Below are 18,858 nucleotides of genomic sequence, written 5' to 3' on the forward strand. Positions count from 1 at the left end.
GCAGAGCTGCAGGAGAAGGGAACAGCTAAGGAACAAGGGTCGACTCGGGAGTATGGCCACAGGTGGACGGTGAATGGCCCCTCCCAGGGGGAATAAAGAGGAGTGGGAGGGGAGTTTGCAGGAGACAATTAGTTCGCTTAATTGCTTGGTGACTCTCAAAGGCTCCTGGCCAAATACAGCTTTGAGTTTTGCAGCTATCAGCCTGGCAGCTCTCCAAGCCAAGTAAGGTCTGGGACCGTAAATTCACCTTTGAAAGACTTTGCTGGAGGTGAGGATTGAGAGGACTTCACAGTAACTGAATAAAAAGAGGTTTTGTCGGGACAAGAAGCCTGCTTCGTAGTTTGAGAAAGCCTAGGTTAGAAGACTGCTGCCTTGTATTGTTCACCCAAAAATTAAATAAAGGGCGGGATATAAATAATAAGTAAACGAAAGAAGAAAATGACACTGGATTCCCCCAGCCCGCAACACCTACTCGAGAGGAAGCGATGATGACACTTTTGGGATCCAGCTTCTCCGAGTCGTTCAGCGGCCGCAGGGTGCTCCAGACGTTGTAATCGGTGAGAGGATCGCAGACCACCTCTGAGGAGAAGAGAATTCTTCATTGGCCAAGTGTGACTGGACACACAAGGCGTTTTGTCTTCGGTGCAAACGCTCTCAGGGCGCACAAAAAATGCATTCGTCAAGAATCATAAGATACAACACTTCGTGATAGTCATAGGATACTAAATAAGCAATCAAAATCATACCAATCGTTCTGAACAACTTCAAAAACTTTGAATGGTCGCTAAGTGATTGGTTGCAAGCGAAGGGCCCCTGTGCAAAGAGATAAATACTGTACATCCCTACGATTGGGGGGGTCTTCTAAGTAAGAAGCCCCAAATTTTCGCTTGGACTTCCAGAGTCCCTCCAAGTGTTGTAGGGAATCGCCATTTAACACAACAGAAGAGGGACCCTCGATTGTACTGCGGGCGACAATAGGATAATCCCAAATGGATTACAGTTCAATCGAACTCCCTACAGAGGAGAAGGTGATTAGGAAAAGATTACAACCTGCAGAAACGAACAGATTGACACCGGCTAGCCAAGAGAAAGAACAAACGGATGATTATACAATTTGGGAATCTTTTGACCGGGGGTTAGAGACTAGGCATAAGAATGGATAGAATTAAAAGAAGTTCTCTGAGGTATAGAAAACGTATTCAGAGCCAATATAACTACCGTATTTTTCGGAGTATAAGGCGCACCTTTTTCCCTCAAAAAAGAGGCTGAAAATCTGGGTGTGTCTTATACACCGAATGCAGCATTTTTGGCCTCCCGAAGCCCCGCCCCCTTCACCCAAATGGCCCTGCAGAGCCTTTAGGAGGCTTTCAGAGAGCTCCTGGGGGCTGGGGGGGGGCAGAAAGGAGCAAAAAAACGGCCCTTTTTTTGCCCCCCCCCCAGCAGCACTCTATAAGCCTCCATAAGGCTATGCATGCAATTTTTTTGAGAAATCTAGGCCCGTTTTGTGAAAAACGGGCTGTTTTTTGCTTGTTTTTGATGCCCCCCCCTATTCCCTGAGGAGCACTCTGCAAGCCCCCCCCCCCCCCCCCAGGCTATTCATGCCTTTAAAAAAAACAACGGGCCGTTTTTGGGAGGATTGCAGAGTGCAAAAACTCCCCCCCCCTTTTGGAAACCTCTTTAACTGACTGATGAGAATTAGATTGATCAAGTGCTGTGCCAGCAGAAACAAAGTCTTAGGTGCTGCAGATTGTCAGCAATTTCCTTCTCCAGCACATGGATAAATACACCTGGAAACATCTACCTAGCTACCTACTCTCTCTCTCTCCCTACCTACCTACTGTATTTCTCTTTCTATCTTTTTTTGTATTTCTCTCTATCCCTCTACCTACCTACACACTCTCTCCCTCCCTCCCTCCTGTATCTCTCTCTCCCTCTCTTTATTTCTCTCTCTATCCCTTTATCTACCTACATAACTACTCTCTCTCTCTCTCTCCTTACCTACTTACTGTATTTCTCTCTCTCTCTCTCTCCCTACTTTTTTTTTAACTTGCCTCTTCAAAACCTTGGTGCGTCTTATGCTCCGAAGAATACGGCAATAGATTTAAATAAATTACAATGGGATTGTCATAATATTACCATGTTTCGCCAAAAATAAGACAGGGTCTTATTTTCTTTTGACCCCCGAAATAAGCTCTTGGCCTTATTTTCAGGGAGGTCTTATTATTTTTGAGGTGCAGGAGACGACGAGCGGGGTCACCTCGTGGCTGCTGCGGTGTTGCAATATTTTCGGGGAGGGCTTATTTCAGTGCCTGCGCTCAAAAGCCCCGTTGGGCTTATTATCCAGGGAGATCTTATTTTCGGGGAAACAAAGTAGAGACTTAAGACACTGGAGATGAAGCGGAGATTAAATTGTGAATAAGATTGTATATTTGGACGCTGGCACAAAATATGTACACCCGGACGAAACACGGGCTAATGGAAAACGGATTGTACATTAAAAAAAACATGCGTGAAAGTGTTCAATTGAACGATGCTAAAGGCTATTTGTGCCGGAGCTTCCCCACTCGAGGGAGCTCAGCCCAGGGGTGCTTGAGGAGGCCTTGGGGGTGCCGGGAAGGCTGGGCATCCTTGCCTTGAGTTCTGGGCTGCCCCAACCCCCCCCCCACCCTCCCGGGCTCACCTGGGTTGAGGCTGAAGGTGCTCTGAATGAGGCTGCGGCGCATACAAGTCACGGTGCTGGTGACGGCGTGCATGTGGGAGGAGAGCTGCATGGCGCAGAGCGGGTATTCCGGCCCGGAGCCGTTCTGAGGCGTGTTGTATGTCTGGTAGCACTAAAGAAGCAAGCAGGGGAAGCGTTGGGTTTGTAGAAAAAGGCAGCTCCATAGGCCATTAAATATCAATTCAGTAAAGGCAGACCCACACGACTTACGACCCGCCATTGGGCCTAACATGGCTAAGCGAGACCGTGGTGGAGTTTGGCCCCATTCCACAGCCTTCCTCGCCTCGGTGAATCTCCGCCGTTGTTAAGTTGGCAACACGGTTGTTAAGTGAATCTGGCTCCCCCAACTTGCCAGAAGGTTGCAAAAGGGGATCATGTAACGCCACCGTCGTAAATGTGAGTTGGTGGACGAGCATCTGAATTGTGATTGTGTGACGACGGGCGCAATACGCCCATTGCCGATACGGCAATGGTTGTAAGTGTGAAAAATGGCCATAAGTCACTTCTTTCGGTGCTGTTGTTAACAACAGCAATAGCGCTTAGGCTTATATCCCGCTTCACAGGCCTCTCTGAGCGGTTTAAGAGTCAGCCTATTTGCCCCCAACAATCTGGGTCCTCATTTTACCCACCTCGGAAGGACGGAAGGCTGAGTCAACCTGGTGAGATTCAATCTGTCAAATTGCAGGCAGCTGGCAGAAGTAGCCTGCAGTACCGCACTCTGACCACTGCGCCACCGCGGCCCATTGTAACTTCAAACAGTCACTAAACAAACTTTAAGTTGAGGACTACCTAATGCTAACTCTGATACTTTCATTGCATGCTTTAAAATATTCCCCCCGTCCATCCTGCCGCAGGGAAGGGCGGCAGAGTTTCAGTGAAATCCATTACCTGCTTGATAACATCGCTTTCGTTTTTATCCTGAAGGAGGAAGATGGGGAAGCCAAAGTCCAGGTAGGAGAGGCTGTTCCCCAGGTTGTTCCACTTGGTGACGCTGCAGTGGGCGTACTCTGGGCCGTAGCTGCTGTTGTAGACCCCTGAAGGAAGGAGAGGAGAGGCAGAGGAGGGGTTAATCCATGAAACCACGGCTGCCTGGGAAGCCCCTTCCAGGACAAGGAGTGATGCAACACCTGCTCTTTGGCTGATCTTTTTTTTCTTCTGCTATCATTTTGTGTCTTTCATATCATATTTTTTATTATTATTATTATTATTAGTTTTAATATTAATAACAGGGAGGGGGGAAGGGCAAAGGGAAGGAAGAGAAAGAAAGAAAAGGGAAGAGAAAGAGACAGGGAGAAAGGAAGGAAAAGAGGAAAAGAAGGAAGAAAGGAAGCGTCAGGGAGGATGGAAGTGGGGAGGGGAGAGGGATGGAAGGGAAAGAAAAAGGAAGGGACAGGGAGGGAGGAAAGGAAAATAACAGGGAGGGAGGGAGGAAAGGGGGAGGAAGGGAAGGGAGGGAGGGAGAGGAAGAGAAAAAGAAGGGAGGGAGGAGAGGTAGCGAGAAAGGAAGGAGGAAGAGGGAGGGGAGGAAGGAGGAAAACAGAAAGAGGGAGGGGAGAAAGGAAGGGAAAGAAAAAGGAAGGAGAAAGATGGAGAAAGGAAGGAAAAGGGGGAAAGAAGGAAGAGAGGGAGAGAAGGAAGGGAGAGAAAGAGAAAAAGAAGGGAGGGAGGAGAGATAGGGAGAAAGATGAAACGAAGGAGAAAGAGGGAGGGGAGGAAGGGAAGGAGAAAAACAGGAAGGGAAGGAGGAAAGGGAGAGGAAGAGAAGGGAGAGAAAGAGAAAGAAAAAGAAAAGGGAGGGAGGGAGAGAGGAGAGATAGGGAGAAAGGAAAGGGAGGAGAAAGCGGGAGGGGAGGAGGAAGGGAAAGAGAGAAAGGAGGGGAGGAAGGAAATATTGTCAACCATACTGCCTCTTCTATAGCTAGAAAACCTTCCTGCGGTGCCCTTACATTCCTCCTCCGAGGGAATATGGCTCTTCTCCTACATGTGACACCAACATCATGTGCCTTAAACAATGGCGCTGTTTGTGTCCGTATCCTGGGGCCCTTTCACAGCAGAGGGGAAACAAGGCTCCCATTCCCAGCTGCCCAGGGGGCTTCCTCACACCCCCCTAAGCATCCCCCGGGATCCTAAATCCCCCCCATTGCCCTCCTCCTCCCCGCAGGCGGCTAACAGCCTTTCAAAGGACACGGGGAGAGAAGCGGAGGCACGTTTTTTTTTAAAAGGAATCCCCCCAGCATTTTGGAAGGGCTCGGTTCCTCTGAGCAGCGGCAAGACTCTTTCGGCCCCAATCTCTGCAAAACGATGATGGAAAGTGAGGGACCTTTTCTCACTTTTTCAGCTTCAGAACATGAAACACCAATGAAAATAATAGGAAAGTGGTGAAAGAAAGGAGAGAGAAACGGGAGGGGCAAAAGGGAAGAAGGAAAGCACTGACATAAAATACAGAATAGAATTACAGGCTCCACTTTCTGCTTTCCCAGCCATTCCCAAACAACAAACAGCAAAACCCAAAGACAAAGTTTCCTTCTTTCCCCCTCTCTGGAGCACAAAGCCCAGGAAGGAGTTCCGAGGTAGAAACGAAGCTGGACGTGTGCTTGTCTGTCAATCAGGGCTGTCCAACCGTGGCAACTTTAAGACCTGTGGACTTCCATTGCCAGAATCCCTCAGCCAGCCATTATGGCTGGGGAATTCTGGGGGTTGAAGTTCATGAACACTGGCCATAGCAAAATGAAATTCAATGTAGAGAAAAGTCAAGTCTGACACTTAGACAAAAAAAAAAACCAAAGTACACATATAAACTGGGTGAGACCAGGCTTCATAGCAGTGACTATGAGAGGGATCTGGGAGTCTTAGTGGACAACCAGCTAAATAGGAGCCAGCGGCCAAAAACCCCAATGGAATCCTAAGTTGCATTAACAGAGGGATACAATCAAGATCAAGGGAGGTCCTAATACCACTCTATGAAGCCTTAGCAAGACCACACCTAGAGTCCTGCATCTAATTTTGGTCCCCAGACTATAAAAATGAGGTTGAGACTCCAGAAAGGGTGCAGAGAAGAGCAACCAGGATGATGAGGGGATTGGAGGGTCAAACAGATGATGGACGGTTGCAGGAACTGGGCCTGGCTAGTCTAGGGAAGAGAAGGACCAGGGGAGACAGGAGAACATCTCCCAATATTTGCCGGGCTGCCACAGAGAGGAGTTAGGGGGTCAAGCTATTCTCCAAGGCACCTGAAGGCAGAATGGATGGAAACTAACCAAGGAGAGACTCAACCTGGAGATAAGGAGGAATTTCCTGACCATGGGAACCATCAACCAACAGAACAGAAGTTGCCTTCGGAAGTTGTGGGAGCTTCATCCCTGGAGGCTTTCAAGAAGAGATCAGACTGCCTTCTGTCATAAATGGTGTAGGATCAACAATAGAAAAAGAAAGGGAGAGAGGAGGAGAGAATGAGAGGAAGACGGGGAAAGAAGAAAGAGGCAAGAAGAGGAGGATGGGAGAGAAAGAGGAGAGGGCAGGAAGGGGAAGAGGAGGAGAAAGGTAAGGGGAAAAGGAAGGGGAAGGGGAGGAGGAAGGAGGGAAGTAGGGAAGGGAGGGAGGGAGAAAAGAAAGGGAAAAGAAGGTGGTGTCATAATAGATGGAAGGGATGGGAAATAAAGCAACCCAAACTGTGTATTATAACCTATTGAATGAAATAATAAATGTAAAAGAATGACAAATGTAAAGAAGAATAACAATTATGTGAATGTAGATTTAAAATGGTATGTAAGAGAATAAAAAATTAGATAGATAGATAGATAGATATAGATAGATAGATAGATAGATATAGATAGATAGATAAAAAGAAATGGTGTAGGGTGTCCTGATTTTGGGGGGGGGGGGTTGGACTAGATGACCTTCCAACTGTTAATCTTGTCTAATCGAATCATATCATTGAAAGGAAACCCATGTAAAGAAACATGTGGAGTCCATTATCTGAAAAGTTCTGCTCCTGTTGAGTTGGGTCAGAGGGAAGGGCCCTGGGAGGCTGGAAGGGCCCAGGGAGGCCCAAGCTGGCTTCATCCTCACCGTAACCATCATTGGGACACTGAAGAGCAGGAGAAAACCCATCGGCTGGCCTGGTCTTGGAGATGGTCACTGCCACGCCTGCAACCCGAGAGCTGCCCTTCAGTTTCTCCATCACCGGCCTGTTAAAAGAACCACCTTGTGAAAAATACAGATCACTGTAACGGTCTGACAGGTAGTCCTCGACTTACAACAGTTTCATTTAGTGACAATTCAAAGGTACAACAGCACTGGGGAAAAAGGGGCTTACGACCGTTTTTCACTTTTGCGGCATCCCCACGGTGACGCAATCTAAATTCACGTAACTTGGCAATGGACTTGTGTTTATGACGGGGGTCACGCGATCCCCGTTTGCCACCGTCTGACAAGCAAAGTCAGCGGGGAAACCAGATTCGCTTAACAACAGGGGCGTTGGGCTCAATTGTGGTCGTAACTCGAGGACTACCTGTATTTATCGAGTACTATAGTTCCAAGGGAATGAAATATAATAAGGCAGGATTGTTTTCCATAAACGTGGAATAAATCACAGGTTTTCAAATGTTCCTCCTTGACTTTGGCCCAGAAGAGAGAACACAGGTAGTCCTCGACTTACGACCTTTTGTTTAGTGACCGTTCTATGTTACAACAGCCGTGAAAAATGTGACTTATGGACATTTGTCACAATTACGACCATCGCAGCGTTCCCCCTATAGTCACACAATCCAAATTCAGGCGCTTGGCAACCAGCAGGCATTCAAGGCAGCATCCGGGGGGGAGGGGGGGTGTCACGTGATCCCCACTTGCGACCTTCCCAGCTGGCTTCCAACAACAAAGTCAATGGAGGGGAATGGATTCGCTTAACGACCTTGTGACCTGCTTAACCACCACAGCAGTTTGTTTAAACAACGGTGGCAAAATTGGACGCGGCTCACTTTACGACCACCTCGCTTAGCAGTGGAAATTCCGGTCCCCAAATGTGGACACGAAGCAATGGACCGCTTGCATCTTGTATATGCTGCATCCCAAAAGGGCAGCGGCTGAATGCAACTATTCAGCGACGCCAAGCCCAGATTCATGGCTTGTATTCAGACCAAAGTGTGGCAGAGGCCAGCTAAGAGGGCGAGAGAGCCGGGTCCGTTTATCGCACCCGATGCTAGCTGGCCTCTGCTCGGAAAAGTAGGAAAACATAAACAGAAATTCTTCAAGCAAAGCAGCAGGTGCCATGTTTTTCTTTACAGCTGGCAAACGTCTCCTGGGGCTGATGTCAAACGATGTGTTTGGCCACTGGGTACCAGGAGAGCATCTTGCCAGCTGCAGATTCAGGGAAAAGAAGACAATTCTTTCTTCCCAGAATGATGTTTTTTTTTGGGGGGGGGAGGAAAATTCCCACTTACCCTGTAAAAAGCTTCCCATCCAGCAGAACCATGTAAGGGGGGTGCCGGCCATCGGACAGCACCCACTTCAAGTCAGACTCCTTCTCTGCCACGTGGATAACTCCTGTGTCTCCAAACATAGAGGCTGTGACGATAGAGAGGCCAAGGACACGGGGGGGGGGGGGAGAGAATGACAAATTACACACCCCACACCCACAACCAGCAGCCTCTAAACAAGCCGCTCCCTCCTTCCAGAACAGGTTTTATGGCCCTTTCAGGATGGGCAGACCTTTTCTTCAGGGTCTTAGCAAGGCTTAGGCACTCATGTATCACCCCCCCCCTCACCCATGGCATTCTCCCCAAACAAAGGGTAAAATAGCCGTCTGTAGCTTCTGCAACTATTAAGGCAAACCTACCTTATTTTTCGGAGCATAAGACGCACCAAGGTTTTGAAGAGGCAAATAAAAAAAAAGTAGGTAGGTAGATAGAGGGATAGAGAGGGAGAGAAAGAGAGAGAAAGACAGTAGGTAGGTAGGGAGAGAGAGAGTAGGTAGGTAGGTAGATAAAGGGATGGAGAAACAGAGAGAGAGTGTGTAGGTAGGTAGGTAGGTAGAGAGATAGAGAGAGAGAAATACAGTAGGTAGGGAGAGAGAGAGTTAGGTAGGTAGGTAGGTAGGTATATAAAGGGATAGAGAGAAATAGAGAGAGAAATACAGTAGGTAGGTAGGGAGAGAGAGAGAGTGTGTAGTTAGATAGAGGGACAGATAGATAGAAATAGAAAGAGATAGAGAAATACAGTAGGTAGATAGGTAGATAGAGGGATAGATAGATAGAGGGATAGATAGATAGAGAAATACAGGAGATAGGGAGGTGTTTCTGCTGGCACAGCACTTGATCAATGTAATTCTCATCAGTTAAAGAGGTTTCCAAAAGGGAAAAAAAGGTTTTTGCACTCTGCAAACCTCCCAAGGCCTGTTTTTCACGAAAATGAGCCCGTTTTTTTTCAAAAAAAAGAAAAGAAAAAAAGACACGAGTTGCCTTGGGGGGGGGGGGCTTGCAGAGTGCTCCTGAGAGTGGGGGCAAAAATGAGGAAAAAACGGTCCATTTTTTTCTCAAAAAAATTGCATGCATAGCCTTATGGAGGTTTATAGAGTGCTGGGGGGGGGGGAAGAACGGCCCTTTTTTTGCTCCTTTCTGCCCCCCCCCCCCCCAGCCCTCAGGAGCTCTCTGAAAGCCTCCATAAGGCACGGCTATCTTGGTGAAGGGGGCGGGGCTTCGGGAGGCCAAAAATGCTGTATTCCAGATTTTCAGCCTCTTTTTTTAGGGAAAAAGGTGCGTCTTATACTCCGAAAAATATGGTGTTTTATTTATGAATGAAAATCCAGGAAATGAAGCGCAGTTGTTGTACCGCCCTTTCTATTGATGGGACACTGTCCCAGCTATAACCCCCAAGCCCCCTCCCCTCCGAGCCCCCTGAGAGACTGCTGAGCCCCAAGCAATACGGTATTCGGAAGGCTTTCTGGGGATGAGCTCTCTATCTTCACCCCTGCACCTCTCTGGTCACTGTCTTCTAAAACTTGGCCATTTTCGCTACAAAACGGCTTGTGACCATTGCAGCACTTTGGTGATGTGATCAAAATTCAGACGCTGGGCAACTGGTCCATATTTATGACGGTCTCTCTCAGGGTCACTTATTCCCTTTTGCAAAGTCAGTGGGGGATCCACTTAACAACCAAGTCACTCACTTAACAACTGCAGTGATTCACTTAACAACCGTGGCAAGAAGGTTCATCCCAAGGGAACAGGAGCACTGCTGTCGTACACTGTGCTTTGGAGCTGTGTTGGCATGACATAAGGGGCTCTGAGGACCAGTCAAATGGGTTGGGAGCTGCAGGTAGCCTACCTGTGGCCCACACCTGCCTGGCCTATTTACCAGACATGGCTGACTGGCAGTGTGTCCCCCCCCCAAGGAAATATCCCTTCAGCCCGGCACTCACACTGGCAGCCTATTTGATGGGTGGCATTGAGGAGACGGACGCAGGTGGCTGTTCTGTTCAGCGGGATGTAGATTTTCTTCTCCACAGAGTTGCACCAGCCTGAACCTGCGCAAAAAGCGACGGATTTAATAGGATTCTCTTTTTTTAGCAAAAGGAAAAAAAAGGGCCCAGAAAATAGGAATATCCCGCTCTGGTGCTGGCAAGACGGACTAGATCGACCAGCAGGCTTGGTGGATTTCAAAGGTCAGAATTTACAGCAGCCAAATACAAAGTCCAAGGCCTTACCCTGGGCCCAACCTCCGTTCCTTAGTGAGCTTGAAGCAGGATGGATGGAAGGGAAGGTCCAGGCGGGGGGAGAAATAGGACAGCCATGTAAAGGAAAATATCACCAGCATAAATCATTAAAAGTAAAGGTTCCCCTCGCACATATGTGCTAGCCCTTTCCAACTCTAGGGGGCGGTGCTCATTTCAAAACCGAAGACGTCTCCGTGGTCACGTGGCTGGCATGACTCAATGCCGAAGGCGCACGGAACGCTGTGGTCCCTCTTTTTCTACTTGCATTTTTACGTCCTTTCGAACGGCTAGGTTGGCAGAAGCTGGGACAAGTCACGGGAGCTCACTCCGTTACGCGGCGCTGGGGATCCGAACCACCGACCTTTCTCAGCCACTGAGCCACTACATCCCTCATAAAGCATTAGTTGCTTTCATTTGGATAAGGGAGACTTGGGCCTTAAGTCAACCATCAAGCAGAACCTGAAATCTTGTCTTGTAACACTCCGGCTCCAAATTGAGCAATCAAGATTTCTGAGATTTTGCCCAGATTGGAGGCATAAAACTAGAACTGAAGAGGAGGGGAGGAGAAATGCTTCCCTGGAATGTCCTCCGTGACCGAATGCATGTATCAAAACAGCGGAGTACAGTACAAACACTCCAAGTTGTGCAAGTTGTAACTGACACCAGGTGCTTTTTCCTCATTATTTACATTCTACTTAGAGTATTAAGCACAGTATTAAGACTCACTATTTACATTCTACTTACAGCATTAAGGGCATCTCTTTACTAAACCTCAGTCTGTTACCAAGATACGAGTTTGTGCTCAATCAATTTTCCTTTATCTTCCCCCTAAGAGAAAATGTACTTCCCTAAGATACCGAAGCTGGGAAACTTCTCCTCATCCCCGCTGGGCCTTTATGATGATAAATAGAAATGGAGGTGACACTAATCAACAATCACCACCTCCGTATTCCCTCACAGTTAACTCCTGGGAAGAAAGGATCTAATACAATAATAAACATCATATTAAAAATGAGTCCTTGTTTGTAAACTCAGTAAAAGTCCACATGTTGCAAGGAGACCGTTTGCAAACACAACAGCACATCTGGACCCAAAAAGCAAAGGAAAAAGGAAAAAAAAGAGAGGAGGGGGCACTGCTAAATACCCCTGTTTTTATCCCATCTTTATTAGTTTATAAGTAATGCAAGGCAGCAAGCCTACTGCAGGGAAAATTCTTTCATCCTCCTCCTTTCTCCACAATAACAACGACCCTGTGAGGTGGGCTGGGTTGAGAGGGTATATCAGGCTCAAGCTTTCATGCCTAAGGCAGAACTAGAACTCACCATCTCCTAGTTTCTAGGCAGGTACATGGCCAACAAGCAGCATTGGAACCATTGCATGCCGCTCCAATTTGCCCTTGAGAAAGCAACGGGCAGCCTTGGTCCCAGAGCGGGCCCTGAACGGAGATGCCACCCAAAGCCAAGCGTCCCAGGTTGGGCATGACCCTGTACTCCATCAGGTCTCCCGTATAGACCTCGCTGCCCCTCCCAAACCTACGTCTCTTTCTGAAGTTCCCATACAGCTATTAACTTCAACTGGCGCCCTCCTCACCACGTGGACTGCAGCTCGGCTAATCCTGAACAGCACAAATCCAAGGTCTTCTCTAATGAGGTTCTTGAAAGCCCAACATCAGTAAAGACTCCAGATCCCATCAGCCCGGGTGGAAGTGGCTTATCTTTGCACAAAGCCATTGGGGGGGGGGGGGGGGTTGTCTAATTTTTGACTTAGGATAAAGGGCCAACCAACCCTTTGCTTGGTATCTATCTATCTATACTTACCTACCTACCTACTCTTATCTACCATCTCTAAAACCTCTCTACCACCTATCTATCCATCCTCCCATCCATCACATTATCTATCTATCCATCCTCTATCCATCAAGCCATCCATTATCTATCTATCTATCATCTATCTATCTATCATCTATCTATCTATCTATCTATCTATCTATCTATCTATCTATCATCTATCTATCTATCTATCACTCTATCTATCCATCCATCCATTATCTATACATCCATTATCTATCCATCCATCTACCCATCCATTATCTATCTATCCATCCATCCATTATCTATCCACCCATCCACCCATTATCTATCTATCTATCCATCCATCCATCCATCCATCCATTATGTATCCATCCATCCATTATCTATCTATCTATCCATCCATTATCTATCCATCCATTATCTATCATCTATCTATCTATCTATCTATCTATCTATCTATCTATCTATCTATCTATCTATCTATCTATCTATCATCTATCTATCTATCATCTATCTATCTATCTATCATCTATCTATCTATCTATCTATCTATCTATCTATCTATCTATCTATCTATCTATCTATCTATCTATCTATCTATCTATCTATCTATCTATCTATCTATCTATCTATCTATCTATCTATCTATCTATCTATCTATCTATCTATCTATCTATCTATCTATCTATCTATCTATCTATCTATCTATCTATCTATCTATCTATGCATCTATCTCCTATCTACTCTTATGTGTTATCTCTAACACCTCTCTCTCTCTCTCTCTGTTATCTATGATTTACCATCTATGTATTAGTTATCTGTTTACCAAATCCATCAACCTGGCTACCTTCATTAACTATCTATCTCTCAGATTATCTATGGAATCTATCACCCGTCTGTCTGTCTGTCCATCATCTATCCCTCCACATTCTTTTTATCCAGCCAGTCAGCCATCAGAACCTTTTTCCATCTTATGAACTTTATAAGTACCTGAAGCTGTAAATATACCGAATACTCTTCCCTTCCCCCCGCCCACACAACAGCCCTGCGAGGTAGGCTGGCCTGAGAGAGAGAGAGAGAGAGAGAGAGAGAGAGAGAGAGAGAGAGAGAGAGGGAGGACTGGCCCAAAGTCCCCGTTTGCCCCCTAGAACAAGGCCCTGTGGGCTTGTTCAACAGCTAGACCGGGACGGGACGGCTGGGCCTCATGGGAGCTGGAGTCCAACCCCTCCGTAGGGCAACTGTTTGGGGACGACGCTCTGCCCCGAGTCCCCTATTCCGACCCCCCAGGCCTATATCGCATTCCCCGGGCCTCACCGGGCGCCAGGGCGCAGAAGACGAGCCCGCGAAGGAGCCACAGCCCCGCCGTTGCCGCCCTCATCCTCCGGCCGCTGCAAGGGGCCGCTTCCTCCTCCTCTTCAACAGCCGCCATCTTGCCGGCAACTTCCGCTTCCTCTCCGAGCAGGCTCTCTAGGGCGGCAGGCGGTTGTCTATGATCCCGGGCGGCGGTCCTTTCCGGTTCCCGTGAGAAGAGCGACGGCTTGACTTCTTCCTCCTCCTCCTTCCTCCAGGGGGCGCAGAACCGCGTCGCTCTTTCCCCTCTCGCTGATGCCTGGCCGGAAGCGGAAGTGGTGCAGTGGGAGCCGTCCCGGCAGCGGTGACGTGGAGGCGGCGGCTGAGGAGGCGACGGGGCGCTGCGGAGATGCTCACCAAGTTCGAGACCAAATCGGCCCGCGTGAAAGGTAGGCCGAGCGCCCGAGGGGCGGCCTGAGCGGCGTTAGGACGGGGGCGTCGAGACTGAGGGCTGGGGTCTCTCGGCTGGCTTGGAAAACCGCTATGGGGTCCCAGTCAGGGCCCTGCGGGAGGGGTTCAACCCTGCTCCGGGGTCTTTGAAGCAGAAGACGCCGCTTGAGTTAGCACTCTCCTTTTGTCTTTGGGTATTCCAGGGTTTGAAGATAAGTGGACTACAAGTCCCAGAATCCCCCAGCCTGCATGCCTTACGTTGGGTGGACTACAAGTCCCAGAATCCCCTAGCCTGCATGCCTTACGTTGGGTGGACTACAACTCCCAGAATCCCCTAGCCTGCATGCCTTAAGATGGGTGGACTACAAGTCCCAGAATCACCCAGCCTGCATGCCTTACGTTGGGTGGACTACAACTCCCAGAATCACCCAGCCTGCATACCTTAAGATGGGTGGACTACAAGTCCCAGAATCCCCTAGCCTGCATGCCTTACGTTGGGTGGACTACAACTCCCAGAATCATGCATACCTTAAATTGGGTGGACTACAAGTCCCAGAATCACCCAGGCAGCTGGCTGGGGGAATTCTGGGAGTTGCAGTCCCCCCATCTTCCAGGTCCAGCTTGAGAAACACTGGGTGATTCTGTTTAAATCCCCCCATTCCCCCACAGAGCCTTCCAGAAGGGCAGCTGCAACAAGGCCTCAAAATCCATCTAAAGGAGATTTTACAGAGGACTGGAAACCTCTTAAGCTTCATGCATAGAAAGATTTTGTGGGAGGGAGGTTTTGTAGTCAGGAGGCCCCGTTCTTGGTTGAGTTTCCCAAGGCCAAAATGTTGCTTTTGGGCATATTGATGAAATAAATGTGTAGCATGGTAAAATCTTTATTTTTCTCAATGGGGCCGCTTACAATGGCAAAACTGTACAATCTTAACGCAGTTAAAGGCATGAAAGCAATCAAGTGTTCTTGCTTCAGCAGGTGTCAAAGTAGATTCAAAGTTAGGGAGGTTGGGGCATCAAATGTATCTGTGGAGTAAAGACACTGCCCTTGTCATTTTGCAAAGATACTATCAGCCGTCCCAATGTGGCTAGCTAGCAAAGAAAGATCATGGCTGCAAAGAGTATACTTGACTGAGCAAATTGGTGACAGCACAGCAAAGCCGAATCTGAAAGGTTCCTGCCCAAATGCCTCTGGTTCACTTTTCCATTTCTGCCCCCAATTGTCACTGTCCAATTACATCCAGGCAGATTGTTTTGGTAACAACAATCCCTGGCTTGGTGTGCGATGAGTGATTTTGATTGTAAAGCCAAGCCAAGCTTGAAAGGCTGACAGATATGCCCTGATGGAGAGTTAAAGAATTCTCATGGACCGGATTCACAAACTCTAGTAGACTCCCCACCTGACCTGGGTCGTGGGAACTCAACCTCAGCCAAGACTCGTCACAGGTTATAGGAAATGCCAGGGGAAAATTGAGCTACTAAACCAGTGTTTCTCAAGCTTGTCAACTTGAAGATGTCTGGACTTCAACTCCCAGAATTCCCCAGCCAGCGAATGCTGGCTGGGGAATTCTGGGAGTTGAAGTCCAGACATCTTCAAGTTGACAAGCTTGAGAAACACTGTACTAAACAGTTGGTTTGTTAGCTGTAAACAGCGGCAAGTTTCTTAACCTGGCGTTAAGAATTTGAATCCAAGTTGGAAAGGTAGATTCTCCTTCTTGTGCCATATCCGTCATCGGACGTTGGCAGTCATGTTGGCCATCCTCTTTTTGTCAACAGCCGCATGAAAAAGCACTGCTGGGTTTTGTCCAAACTGGTCCCTTTGATTTTGAAGCCAGGATGTCCTTCTCCTGCCTGGACCTTGTTTGCCTTCAATCTTTCCCTGGAGGATTAAGTGAAGGATACCCCATTTTTCTGGGTGTCCAAAATATTTCAATTTTCGCTTTTTAATGGCATTGATGATTTCCCTTGGCTTTCCCAGTCGGCTTAGGTAGATTAATATCTCCTTCTGTATGTATAACTAAAAGGAGTGGTTTCCAATGGAAAACAAGGCGAGATTTTAAAAAAAATCACTTTATAGAGACAGGTCAAAACATAAAGTTCAGAGTTTTGCAAGACTTCTCGCTGTCTGAACCCTTATCAGAATTGAGCATTTTTGCTTGTTATTTCAAAGAACTAGAATCTTTTTTTTAATTGTTTTAATTAAGCAAAAGACACACACAAAAACATTCTTCATTACATCTTCCAGAAAGCATGTCGATTGGTTACTAATAAATTTCGTGCGTTACTACAATCATTCTTTATATTTCATTCATATTGAATTGTACATTTTAAATCAAAAATCTTTATACCGTCAATACACCATCATTCTCATTTAACTATATTTGTTTAAACGTGCTTTTGTCTAGGATCATTTATATTTATATTATAATAAAATCTAGACAAAAATGTATTACTAGAAGTTATAAGTACCCAGAACTAGAATCTTTCATCAAAGGGGCTGCTAGCTACTGAAAGCATACTCCAAGAGACACCCGCCTTCTCCTGCTCGCGTGGTTCTCTCTTTTCGTAGAAAAGTTATCATAAAATGTTTATCCTTGGTTAACAACCAGTCACTTAGTGGCCCTTCAAAATTGCAATGGAACCCCCCCCCCCCGCCCCCAAAAAGGTGCTCCTGATCCAATTCTGAGGTCCACGGTTACGTGGGTGTTTGACAAACAGCCTGCATTTATGGCCGTTTGCAGTGCTCCACTCTCACATAATTATGCTTTGGGATGTTTTTGCTCCAAACTGGCATTTTCTTCCGGTTCCCCCTCCCCCACCCCCAAATGGCTCGTTGCGAACAATGGGTTCACTTTGACACCGCGGTAAAGTCAACGCTCCTGCAAAAAATGTCGTTAAAACGGGCCCGGTCATGTGACTCATGTTACGACCATCACAAATCACGGCTAGCGGGAAGGCTCCATTACAATCCTAAGTCCAGGACTAGGACTGTTGCGCTGTGGAAAATAAGTCGACTTCCAAGTAAGGAGTATTGTTTTTAACCTCTGTTCTCAGGGCTGAGCTTCCACCCTAAGCGGCCTTGGATCCTGACGAGTTTGCACAATGGGGTGATCCAGCTGTGGGACTATCGGATGTGCACCCTCATCGACAAATTTGACGAACATGATGGTAAGTGCTGGATATACTGTGCGCGTGAGCCGGGCACACTTGGCTGTAAAAGGTGAGAGGCTGCCTTAAATTTGCCACGCAGCAAATACATTGCGTGTTTTGCTATGGGTGACTTTTTTTCAGTAACTAATAATAATAATAATAATAATAATAATAATAATAATAATAATAATAATAATAATAATAATAATAATAATAATAATAATAATACTTTAATTTCTAGACCGCGCCCTCTCCTAGAAAGGACTCAGGGCTCTTGTTGTTATTGAACATTCTCTCTCTCTCTCTCTCTCTCTCTCTCTCCTTAGTTGTGTAGTGAAACGTCTGCAAGGAGACCACCAAGCTCAGAGATCACCAAAGACTCCATAGTCCTCCTCTTCCTCCTCCTCCTCCTCCTGTCTGTCTGTCTCTCTCTCTCTCTCTCTCTCTCTCCAACCCCCCCTCTAGTTCAGATAATATTACCTAGTTGGGTCATGAAATATCTGCAAGAAAGCAACCAATCTCAGAGAGCACCAAAAAATCGATAGTCCTCCTCTTCCTCCTCTAAAACCCCACTCCCTTCCATCACTGATAATACCCAGTTGGGTAATGAAACATCTGGAAGAAAACCACCCAGCTCAGAGAGCACCAAGGACCCCACAGTCCTTTTCTTCCTCCCTTCTAGCACTGATGATATTACCTAGTTGGGCAATGAGACATTTGTAGGAAACCACCCAGCTCAGAGAGCACCAAGGACCCCACAGTCCTTTTCTTCCTCCTCCTCCTCCACCCCTCTATCTCATATTTTTATTGCATAGTTTTTCTTTACACCTCTCTATCACATATTTAACATATCGTATTATTCATACAACTAGATTCAATAATCGATACATTCTATTTCCAAAAGTTCTAACTTTATGTTCATTTCCATTTCTTATTTCTATTGTCTGTCCATTCATACCATTCTCCCATACCGCCTAGTATTCCGAATCATCCTTTCCCTTCAACTCTTAACGGGAGCTTGTCCATTTCTGCACAATCAGATATTTTTGGGATGACTAATCATACTATCTTTCTTCCAATATTGCACAAAACGAATCCTTGCCGCCGTTATTATTTGTAACATTAAGTACTTTAACTTTCTGTTGCAGTTAGCTTTAATCTCCTTTTGTATTTTAATTTAATCTTTTGTAATGTGAGAAAGGAATGCAAGCCAGATTTCTGATGGATTGGAACAATGTATAAACATCGACACATAAAAATACTTTAGTTTCTTGTTATTGTTTTGATCAACCAGAGGACACACGTAACGCAATAGAGTTGTAGATTTAGTTAAAGAGCCGTGGTGGCGCAGTGGTTGGAAGGCGGTACTACGGGCTACTTCTGCCGGCTGCCTGCAATTTGGCAGTTTGAATCTCACCAGGTTCCAGGTTGTCTCAGCTTTCCGTCCTTCTGAGGTGGATAAAATGAGGACCCAGATTGGGGGGGGGGGGGAGATAGGCTGACTCTGTAAACCGCTTAGAGAGGGCTGTAAAAGGCCTGAGAAGCGAGATATAAGTCTAAGTGCTGGATAATCTAAGTTTAAGAGGAACTTTTTGTAAGCTATTTTAAAGATGAAGGCTTCTCCTTCGGACCCATAAATGATCCCCTCCCCAGGAGAGGGAGCTGATATCAGCTTGCTTTGCTGGATCTTATTGGACAGGATCACGCCTGGCCCAAGATGGATCCTGCAGAAC

The 18,858-nt window shown here is 46.9% G+C and overlaps 2 protein-coding genes across 2 annotated transcripts in view; one reads left to right on the plus strand and one right to left on the minus strand.

The window, feature by feature from the left end:
- Positions 1-13,709, minus strand: part of NCSTN (nicastrin) — a 39,832-nt gene extending 26,123 nt beyond the window's left edge. Inside the window, exons 1-7 of the mRNA XM_081968341.1 lie at positions 13,553-13,709; positions 10,134-10,238; positions 8,158-8,281; positions 6,788-6,906; positions 3,608-3,753; positions 2,681-2,831; positions 473-579 (exon numbers count right to left, since the gene is read on the minus strand). Of these exons, the coding sequence (XP_081824467.1) occupies positions 473-579; positions 2,681-2,831; positions 3,608-3,753; positions 6,788-6,906; positions 8,158-8,281; positions 10,134-10,238; positions 13,553-13,667 (867 nt within the window). The 5' untranslated portion in view covers positions 13,668-13,709. The remainder of the gene's footprint in view (positions 1-472; positions 580-2,680; positions 2,832-3,607; positions 3,754-6,787; positions 6,907-8,157; positions 8,282-10,133; positions 10,239-13,552) is intronic.
- A 111-nt stretch (positions 13,710-13,820) lies between these two features.
- Positions 13,821-18,858, plus strand: part of COPA (COPI coat complex subunit alpha) — a 65,799-nt gene continuing 60,761 nt past the window's right edge. The window contains exons 1-2 of the mRNA XM_081968338.1: positions 13,821-13,977; positions 17,030-17,143. Of these exons, the coding sequence (XP_081824464.1) occupies positions 13,938-13,977; positions 17,030-17,143 (154 nt within the window). The 5' untranslated portion in view covers positions 13,821-13,937. The remainder of the gene's footprint in view (positions 13,978-17,029; positions 17,144-18,858) is intronic.

Source organism: Natrix helvetica (assembly GCF_964273705.1).
Source record: "Natrix helvetica genome assembly, chromosome: 16".
In the NCBI taxonomy this organism is placed as follows: Eukaryota; Metazoa; Chordata; class Lepidosauria; order Squamata; family Natricidae; genus Natrix; species Natrix helvetica.